Here is a 10,853-nt window from a genome sequence, read left to right as displayed (position 1 = left end):
TACAACTCCAGCCCTCAGCACACAGCATCACAATACAACAATAATATAATATCACATAGTCCTCATGCACATACTGTCTAAGTGTTTTACCTGTGGGTGGGTTATACATATGTGTTAATATTACAACTGATATTTGTATCTGTATTTAAATAAAAGCTTGCAGTTATACACAAAACAGTAGTTATTGTAAGTAGTCATGTCTTGCAATCACAGAATGAAATGAATTGTTGAAACAAAATGACTTACCATTTTGTGCATCTGTACCAGAAAAACAGAACAAGGAAAATAATTCAGTAAGCAAATTATTGAATGTGTAATTCAAACAATTTGTGAGCAGAGAATGGTATAACAGCTTTTCTTGCATTTTGCATTGACTTCCTGGTATTTGTGTTGATTTCTTAAAATTAAAAAAAAATTTTAATACGTAGTTTAAACTTCAATCCATTATACTCTGTTAAATACTAATTCCAAAATATTTTAACCTAATTTCACCGGCACGAGACATTAATATCCTCCACAGTTTCTTCTTATAAGTCACATGATAAGACATTACCTGTTGCGTGCGTGACAGTGGTAGGGTTGAGTGGAATAGAAGTAGTGAGTGGATGTGAGTTGGGTGGAGAAGAGGCTGTGCAACATAACGATATCAGTCAGCTCCAAAAGCATTACCACCATCATACATTTGATTAAAAACTCACAACAAAAGAATACAACTCCAGCCCTCAGCACACAGCATCACAATACAACAATAATATAATATCACATAGTCCTCATGCACATACTGTCTAAGTGTTTTACCTGTGGGTGGGTTATACATATGTGTTAATATTACAACTGATATTTGTATCTGTATTTAAATAAAAGCTTGCAGTTATACACAAAACAGTAGTTATCGTAAGTAGTCATGTCTTGCAATCACAGAATGAAATGAATTGTTGAAACAAAATGACTTACCATTTTGTGCATCTGTACCAGAAAAACAGAACAAGGAAAATAATTCAGTAAGCAAATTATTGAATGTGCAATTCAAACCATTCGTGAGCAGAGAATGGTATAACAGCTTTTCCTGCATTTTGCATTGACTTCCTGGTATTTGTGTTGATTTCTTAAAATTAAAAAAAGTTTAAATAAGTAGTTTAAACTTCAATCCATAGTATTTATATGTTAAATACTAATTCCAAAATAGTTTAACCTAATTACACCGGCACGAGACATTAATATCCTCCACAGTTTCTTTTTATAAGTCACATGATAAGACATTACCTGTTGCGTGCGTGACAGTGGTTGGGATGAGTGGAATATAAGTGGTGAGTGGATGTGAGGTGGGTGGAGAAGAGGCTGTGCAACATAACCATATTAGTCAGCTCCAAAAGCAAAGTGATTTAATGAAAATAAATAATGTACAGTCCACAACTCTCAGGTTCAGGAATAATGAAAATTATATTTATTCTAACAATGACGGGGGCAGCTACGGAGACATGGCCAACCTGTAGCTGAACTAGCAGGTGTGGTAGATGGCTTGAGTGCAGGTTTGGAAGGCGTGGTGCTTGCAGGGTGAGAGGTGCTGGCATTTGAGTATATGACGTTTTCAGACTTTTCCAGTCCTGAAAATGGTGAGTACACATTAAACGTGAAGCAAAGGTTCTGCCAGTGTATTTTTCACAGGTTCTAATTCGTTGGAGCAGCTACAGTACAACATGAATTTGGATGTAAGGGCAAAAGGACATTACCTGCACTGTTGGAGTGAGTGACTGGTGTGGGGGTAAGAGTTGCAGTGGTGGATGCATGTGGAGATGATTGATTGTCTGAAAGTTACATGATGTCACAAAAAAAGAGCATTATATAGTCTACATTATGATACAGGATGCTAGGGGTGAAAAAATCAAGCCATTTAATAAATAAGCAATTTAAACTTCAATCCATTATAGTCTGTTAAATACTAATTCCAAAATATCTTAACTTAATTACACCGGCATGAGACATTAATATCCTCCACAGTTTCTTCTTATAAGTCACATGAGAAGACATTACCTGTTGCGTGCATGACAGTGTTACGGCTGAGTGGAATAGAAGTGGTGAGTGGATGTGAGGTGAGTGGAGAAGAGGCTGTGCAACATAACCATATTAGTCAGCTCCAAAAGCATCACCACCATCATACATTTTAATAAAAACTCACAACAAAAGAATAGAACTCCAGCCCTCAGCACACAGCATCACAATACAACAATAATATAATATCACATAGTCCTTGTGCACATACTGCACAAGTGTTTTACCTGTGGGTGGGTTATACATATGTGTTAATATTACAACTGATATTTGTATCTGTATTTAAATAAAAGCTTGCAGTTATACACAAAACAGTAGTTATTGTGAGTAGTCATGTCTTGCAATCACAGAATGAAATGAATTTTTGAAACAAAATGACTTACCATTTTGTGTATCTATACCTGTAAAACAGAACAAGGAAAATAATTCAATAAGCAAATTATTGAATGTGTAATTCAAACCATTTGTGAGCAGAGAATGGTATAACAGCTTTTTTTGCATTTTGCATTGACTTCCTGGTACTTGTGTTGATTTCTTCAGAATGTAGCTTGAAAGGAAAAGGGTGGAGTTAACAGTGGTTAGCAACATCAGAGTCTCTAAATGGCATAACCTGGTTGCCATGGCAATTGACTGCACAGGCGAACAGTGCTATTTCAGCACTGCAACCACAACTTCCTGAGTATTCACTACATCCCCTAGTTTTTGGAGGCATTTTAGTTTCAGTTTTGACTGCTATATATCAAAATGTGAACTTCTCAAAAACCCGGTAAGAAATTATAACTGCTCGTTTTATACCCTCTGTTGACCGTAGTCAGCGACAGAAACACCTTTCTATAAAGTCCATAAATTAAAGACAACTTATTACAGAGACGAATCAACCTTTATGGGCAACCTGCTTGAGACTATGGCTAATGCATGCAATTCAAAAGAAATGCAGGTAACACTTTTCAATAAGGTCACATAAATTGGCAGTGACTAATGCTGCTTTTAACATGAATTAATGATGTACAAATATATTAATTGTCCATTAAATTTAGTTAGTAGTTAACAAAAATCCACTTTATTAGGTACACCTGTTCAACTGCTCGTTAACGCAAATATTTAATCAGCCAATCACATGGCAGTAACTCAATGCATTTAGGCATGTAGCCATGGTCAAGGCGATCTGCTGAAGTTCAAACCAAGCATCAGAATGGGGACGAAAGGTGATTTAAGTGACTTTGAACGTGGCATGGTTGTTGGTGCCAGACGGGCTGATTTGAGTATTTCAGAAACTGCTGGGATTTTCACACACAACCATCTCTAGGGTTTACAGAGAATGGTCTGAAAAAGAGAACATTTCCAGTGAGTGGCAGTTTTCTGGGTGAAAATGCCTTGTTGATGGCAGAGGTCAGAGGAGAATGGCCAGACTGGTTCATGCTGATAGAAAAGCAATAGTAACTCAAATAACCACTCGTTACAACCGAGGTATGCAGAAGAGCATCTCTGAATGCACAACATGTCGAACCTCTCATTCATCCATTCACTCACACTCACACACCAACGGTGAAAGGCTGCCATGCAAAGTACTAATCAGCTCGTTGAGAGCAATTAGGGGTTAGGTGTCTTGCTCAGGGACACTTCGACATGCCCAGGGCGGGGATCAAACCGGCAGCCCTCCGACTGCCAGACAACCGCTCTTACCTCCTGAGCTGTGTCCCCCCAAGTACCTAATAAAGTGGCCTTTGAGTATATTAACTAATGTATTAGTTGCATGATTATTTATGCATGACCAAAACATAGGGTAAACTGTTAATTGTTTAACCATTAATAAATACATTAACTGTTTTTTAAAATCTAAATATGAATTGCCATTAACTAATTTAGTTGTTAACATGAATTACTGATGTGCAAATGCATTAATAAAGCTGTACAGATTGTTCAGTAATTAGCAGTTAACAACTATATCTGTTAATGCCAATTCATGTGACCTTATTGTAAATTGTTACTAAAACGTATTTTATCACAAAAGTATAACTTCATACAAATTCTTAGAAAAACTGATGCTTTCTGTGTATTGAGCAGCCACAGTTTTGTCAATATCCATGACTGCATGATATAATTTTTCTTTTAGTTCTGTTCTCAATGAATCTTGAAAAATCCAATGATAAATGTGAGCCAGTAAGAATAAGCTTCTTCAAAATCCGTAGTTAGAAGCAAACATTGAATTGTTTGATAAGATAGTTAAACTCAGTAATAAAGAAATAGAAAACACAACCGGACAAAGATATCTTTTTACATTTTAAAAGGGAACATTTCATGAAAGCACAGGCTGATGTATACCATTTGACGTATTCCTTAGATTATGAATTAAATGTAAACTGAAACAGACATTTAAAATTTAAATCACACAAAACTATGGGTGTTCACATGTTTTTTCTACTGCTGAGCTGTTGCTGTTGCCAACCCTGCCGAAAATTACACTTAAAACCAGCTATGATTTTAAGATAGTTTTCAACACTTCTAGTTAGTCATAGCTGGTCTGTGGCTGGTCAAAGCTGGACAAAGCTGGTTCAGCTGGTAGAGTATGCTGGTTAGCCGGCTATATAGGCTGGTCAGCTGGTGAACAGATGGTTGACCAGCTGAAAGTGTAAAAAACACATTTTAAACCAGCTTTACCAGTTTAGGCTGCTTTAAGGTGGATTTTTCAGTATAAGCTTTCTGTATAAGCTAAAGGCAATGTTGAGAATTCGGCCAGTTTATATATTCCATATAGCATTAAGAATATAATGGGCTTATTTATTAGTTAACTGCAACATTAGCAACAAGGCTGTCAGCCAGCTAATCATCGAAATACTTTGGAAAACAGCAAGTCAAATCCATGACAATTGCTATTAAAGTACAGTTAATTGGTTAGCTAACTTGCTATTTGCAAAATGTGATTCCTGGATTAAATAAATATAGAGATTTATGCCAGATTAGTTTAATTTGTAATTTTTTGTACACCTTTTTAGCCACACATAATCAATCCAATCAGCTGCAGCAATGCATCCATTGCCATATTCATTTGAAAAAGTCCAGATGTTGTTGTGTAAGAGACTCGTTATTTTTCTTGGGGAAAATAATAATTTAGCAATGATAATCCCACATTTACCTCTCTTGGTCCAGTAACGATAAGGACAATCAACAGAGTTTAGGGGCTTGGCCTTAGCCATAAATTTAGTTCTGCTCATGGCCCAGATCTGGAACCGCAATGGCCCAGAGCTGGAACCACAAAAGGCATTATCTGGCCTGGTGTGACAATAAAACATCTTTTATTTTACGTAGGTATTTGTTTTACCTCTTCCGTACTGTGACTCTGAAGCCACACTGATACTCCTATAGTAACCCAACTATAGAGAATAATGTTGCAGTTCACATTTCCTGTAAAGACCATGTCTTGTGGAAGAATAAATAGACACAGGATGTGGGTTTTTTACTCTCTGCTCCATTGTAATGCTGCTAGCAGTTTGCTTTCTGCACTGAGAGATTCAACTAGTCCACCCACTGCAGATCTGTGGCCTTACAACTTGAACATTAGACCATTCTAAAATGCGCAGTTTAAAGAACCTGCATGCGTTCACACTCCTGTAATAATTACCAGCATATGCATGCAAAATATGAATTTTTTGGTCATTGGTGGTTTTGGATTCTTTGGGAAAATGTTGACTGTCAAGCACTGTGTGATAACCCGACTGTAAAATGATGAAAATATGATGCCTTTGTAAATGGTTGCAAGTTGTAATTAACATGAATGTAAATGTTTCCTATAGCTATAAAGTTATAGAAATCTTGTAATTGTTTAACTTGTATTGTTGTGTTTTTAGGTGATTAGACATGTCCTAGTTCTTATAACATACCATTAAGATTTTTGTGCAATAGAGGGCCGGTTAAATTGACGTCAAGCATTATGGAACAAAGGCTAACTACTGTTTATGTCTATCCTGCATTGCACCATATGCTTTCACATTTGATTTGTAATTACTCTGTCATTTGTATGTGTGTGTATGAAAAGTGATATGACCCCTTTTGTCTTGCATCTGAGTTCAAGTACAGGGATAATAAATGCAAAATAACCCTCACCAAAAGTTGAGTGTTCCCATAGTTCCTCAATGTGTTTGTTTAATATCAGGAGTGTGAAATCCAAGGCTGACAAATGCAAAAAGGGAAAAATTTGTCTATTTCTAAAGATAACAACCTTCTAAGTACCCTCATGCTTTCATGGACTAAGTCATTACACCGTTGTTAGATGTCTCTCGGATAGCAATGGCTAACGGAGGCTAACACATTGTCAATGAGCTGGCAGACCTCAATTCACCATAAACCACGAAGATGGCTGTCATGTTCCATTTCATGAAAGCTTTCTCTTCGCCACTTGTACAGCATCAGGAAATAACAATCACATTTCAGCAGAAAGGATGAAACCAAACATTGTTGTCCAGGCAAACATCCAGGGCCCCAGTGGTCACTCTTGCCCATCAACACACCAAAAAAGAGATGCTGGTGCTTTGCATTTCCACTCAATATGTATCTAGAATTCCTACCGACAGAAAATGGTGGCAGAGTGCTATAATTAAACCAGAAATGTGTCTGGATTGAGTCTCTTCAGATCATTGAAATTCAGCAATTCATGTATGTCGAGAGGAACATTTCACATGGAACAGGTACACATTTCAAAAAATTAAGAAACCCAACCCAAAAATATGTTTTAGACATTTACCAATAAGCCATAATATATACAAAGGAGGTTTCAAAACTGAGATTACGTTTTTGTGTAAATATTTTCTCTTTTCAAACATGTTTCTCTCCCATGTTGAAGCAAGGAAAACTGGATTGTTCCCTCCGTGGAGTATAAGGAAACTCCACTGCTGCTTGACCACATACAAATTAAGCACTGATTCTGCATTATTACTGGTTTAAACATCATCTGGTTTAATGCAGTGTATACAAAATACTTTCATATATTAAGCTATAATGTTCACATACTACTATTCTTGCAGGTAAAATACAGCTGAGTGGAAAACCAGTGTCTGCTATGACTATCATGCACAGGAGAAAAAAACATTTCACAAGCCATTAAAAACGTCACCTGAATATTATGAACTTTTAGATCTACAGTTTACATGGTATTAGCATTGTAAGTGATGTATGAATTGTTTTGTTCATGATGCACAGTGTTGGGACCGCATCATTCTAACCAAATTTTTTATGATATCTTGTCATGAGGGCCTGGTAAGAGCCTGATTTCACAAAGCTTTAATGTTGAAGGCCAATACTTTTATATGGGCCAAGTGGTATTGTTCATATCACATGAAATTAAATCATGAATTGCCAATCTAATTCTGATAATTCTCCAGACATAGATGAGTTTGAAGGCTTTTGAGAATGTTCACAAACTTCTTCCTTTTTGCGCTTCCTCTTTTCTCTCATTTTCTAATTTGCCATTTTAGTGAACTGTTGCTGACGGGAAAGGAGATATTAGTCAAGCTCAAAATGGAATAAGGAAGTTGTCTGATCTGTAGGCCTGAGCTGACTGAAACATGTCACAAATCAAGCTTGCTTTATGTCAAAGAGACAAGAGTACATGAACAACTGATTTTTGGAATATTCAAGATCAAACATGGTTCACTCTAGATGTACTGTTATCCAATATTTTTTTTATAGCTGTTCAAAACATTGCTAATTTATTACAGGACCTATGCAATTTAAATATGGGTATGGTGTAATGTATTTTTAAAACATGATAAATACTGTACCAGTATAAACGTTATGATGACGATGTTTGATATTCAGAAAATGTGAACGCCTTATTTACTGTATGGATTTTAAAAAAGTAATTCAGGTCTTAATATATGGAAGTCTTATAGATGTATACTCTACATGCACATACTGTATATGTAAGGGACAGGCATCATCATCAAAGTGATCAAGATGTCTGTACATTAATTCAGACTGCAAGACAGAACACACGAGAAACTGTAGAACAGTTTGACCTCCACTGGCTACTTTTATTGGCTCACTTCAAATTAAGAACCTTGGTGCTGGCCTAGTGGGTGGATAATGGGATGTGGATGCTGGTTTTTGCTTTAGCCCAGCACTGCAGCACCTGATTAATCTAATTACCCGATCATGGTTTTCATTCAAGACATTGATTAGTAGAACCAGGTGTCTTAGTCAACCTTAGTCAAAAACCTTTCCCCACACCTGCCCTTTTTAGACAATATTGGACAATATCTGATCTAAAAGTCCAAGATGATAACAGCTTTGTGCTAGTCTAATTTGGTTATAAGGAGATTAACTTGGAAAGTGTATTTTATCTAGTTAAATTAGTGCCCACATGTGCTTCTGTTTCATTTGATAACTTTTTTTTTTCTAAATAGAATAATTACAATGATATGTATTTACATTATATACAGTTATTGAATATATAATATGAAGTGAATTGAAAGCCCTTCAGGGTGATGAAGGCTGAGTATCAGTTATTCTTTCAGTGAAACTAGAGATGGATGGTCACACCCTAATTTTACATATGCCTGACGATTTCTGCCCCAAGAGCTACATTTACAGGACACACATACACACACGCACATAAAATATTATATATATTTTTTCCATATATGCACATATAAGCATCACCTCTTACCTCTCTGTTCGAATCTCTAATTTTTAATGTGATCAAAATACTTCCAAAAAAAACACTTTAGCACACTTTCTAGGCAGTAATTCAATTACATTAAAACATTTAAATATGTTACATACAATGAATTAATTGATTACTGAGATGATTTTAAGATGGTGCAATGGAAAATCTGTGGCTCCCATTTTATTTTATAAGAATGCTATGAATACACAAATTCAAACAATTGGTTTATAAATTTTGGTTCAATTCAAATTATAAATAGCATAACATTCATAGTAGCATATGTGTTGCAAGCTTATATATTTAATACATTTTCTGTTTATAACATTCAAAAAGAGAGTTTTTAAGAATGACATCTGAAATTGAATAATATCCAAATACTCACATTTGATCAAGACCAGTAGTATGGTACAGAGCATCAGGATCAGCCTACGCCCTGCCATGTCCAGGAGCATGTTGAAATCCTCAACTACACCATACGTCCTATTGAAAACCAGCACAAGAGTTCAGCACAATTCTTTTTTAGCTTTAATTTTTATCTTAAATTGGAAAGAAATATCAATAGCGAGTCCCGCATACGTTTTCTTGCCTCTGCTATTGGTGGGTGCAGTTTCCTGTATGTGTTCCCTAAACCCTAAACCTTGCTTCTTCTCATGCAACTGCCAATGAAGTCAGAATGAAAGTCTTACCTAGAGCACACCACTTGAGACTCGCTCTTGACAGGAAGTTGCATTTCTGACTGCGCCACGACATGCCTTCCTCTTCTGTTTCATTTCTCACTAACGAACAGCACAAGATTAGGCCATCAGCCTCCGCTTTAACATCTCTGCTGTTGCATTTATAACAGAGAGAAATAATCAACGATGAGGCAAAAAATTATGTTCAAGTATGTGTGTTTAAAATACTTTAAACTGAAAGGCCTAATTTAGTCATATGGAGTACATACCATGGCATCTGTAACAGGCAATTGAAGTTAAATTTGATTTTGTTTATTGCCTACCTTGTTTTTGTATCAGACAGAATTTTACTATTGAGCTCTGAGCAAGTAGTCTCACATCAAATATACAGATTATGTTTCTTAATTCAGAAAAGTAAACCATTAATGTAATAATAAAAATAGTAATATTTCATTAAAACCACTACTGCGATTTATAAAGATGTTTTTTGTATTTGAGTGCAGCGTTTTCTTGCTACAGACTGAAATACAGATTGTAAAGGCTTATCGATTGAAGACATGTTTATCAAAAGAAGATTAGGGGTGAAAAGGCCTCTACATACATACATCTTTTTGTGGCACGTTCAACTTTGAATGTGACATTGTACCTCCCACAATGAAGTAGGTGGCTCCCCTATTTGAGTCATTTTGTAAGCAGTGATAATAGCTGTGTGGCGGTGGGGATGTTTAAACCGAAACACTTAGAATTCCCTTCAGTGGCCTTTGCAATGCATCCTGACCAGTCGCACCAAACTTTGACACTGCCGAGCAGAGAGCTGAAAGCTGGCCAATGGGGGGGTGCCTCTTGAGGGCTTTCTTCAATGATTGCAAGAGCAGTGTCACATGTCTAGACTTATCGTGCTTTGTGTGAAAGACGTGACCCCTGGAGAATAATATCAGCACACTGTACACTTGCGAGATACAAAATGGAACCGCCTACACTCGCTAGCTGTGATGACATCAAAATGATTTTCTTATTTTCTGAAAATGATTTGCCCCAAAGTATTTAGCCGAAGACCAATGATATGAAAGAAATAGATTGTTTGTTTGTTGTCTTTAAAATTTTTTAAACCTTTATATATGTTTTCCTTTCTGCCTCCTCCACTATAATATCTTGCCAGTTATTGAAAAACAGATAAGATTTGAAATATTAATTAATCAATTACATTTGATGGGACTCCACAGTTATTCACTTAGCACAAGATTTGGGCATAAACTCCAACATGGCTTCCAAATTATATATAAATACAGTGCCACAAAAGCAGTGTTGAGAAATTCAACCAAATCATACTACCCAGGAGGGGAGCACATACCACACATTTCCTCAGTTTCAACAAGCTGAATTTACAGTGTTAGATTTGACTACAGTTTATATGAAACTTGTCACACGTGCCCTGTGGACTGTGAGATGCTGGATTTGTTATATATGAA

The 10,853-nt window shown here is 36.2% G+C and overlaps 2 protein-coding genes across 5 annotated transcripts in view; both read right to left on the bottom strand.

Annotated features, from left to right (window-relative positions):
• The window catches only part of ptprc (protein tyrosine phosphatase receptor type C), a 99,034-nt gene that overhangs the window by 15,798 nt on the left and 72,383 nt on the right, over nucleotides 1–10,853 (bottom strand). The window lies entirely within an intron of this gene.
• On the bottom strand, nucleotides 416–9,445 carry LOC135253137 (uncharacterized). Of its 4 annotated transcripts, none has more exons than XM_064332060.1 (9): nucleotides 9,297–9,445; nucleotides 9,093–9,190; nucleotides 2,433–2,450; nucleotides 2,032–2,106; nucleotides 1,731–1,805; nucleotides 1,488–1,604; nucleotides 1,264–1,338; nucleotides 955–966; nucleotides 416–628 (listed from the first exon to the last, which is right to left on the bottom strand). In XM_064332060.1, the coding sequence occupies exons 2-9, from the start codon at nucleotides 9,160–9,162 to the stop codon at nucleotides 528–530; spliced, it is 543 nt and encodes a 180-aa protein (XP_064188130.1). In that variant the 5' UTR covers nucleotides 9,163–9,190; nucleotides 9,297–9,445; the 3' UTR covers nucleotides 416–527. The 4 variants fall into 4 exon arrangements, with proteins under 4 accessions (XP_064188130.1, XP_064188129.1, XP_064188133.1 ...); XM_064332059.1 differs by having other exon boundaries at nucleotides 9,287–9,427; XM_064332063.1 differs by lacking the exon at nucleotides 2,032–2,106.

Source organism: Anguilla rostrata, chromosome 4, assembly GCF_018555375.3.
Source record: "Anguilla rostrata isolate EN2019 chromosome 4, ASM1855537v3, whole genome shotgun sequence".
Lineage (NCBI taxonomy): Eukaryota > Metazoa > Chordata > Actinopteri > Anguilliformes > Anguillidae > Anguilla > Anguilla rostrata.
The sequence above is the reverse complement of the archived record's forward strand: the minus strand, read 5'-3'. Positions and strand labels throughout refer to the sequence as shown.

Excerpts from the sequence above, each read along its gene's own strand:
- LOC135253137 (XM_064332060.1), bottom strand. The coding sequence starts at position 9,162 with ATGCTCCTGGACATGGCAGGGCGTAGGCTGATCCTGATGCTCTGTACC. Across the intron at positions 1,605-1,730 it reads CACTCACTCCAACAGTGCAG|GACTGGAAAAGTCTGAAAAC; the intron begins GTAATGTCCTTT and ends CACCATTTTCAG. Across the intron at positions 1,339-1,487 it reads ACCTGCTAGTTCAGCTACAG|CCTCTTCTCCACCCACCTCA; the intron begins GTTGGCCATGTC and ends TATGTTGCACAG.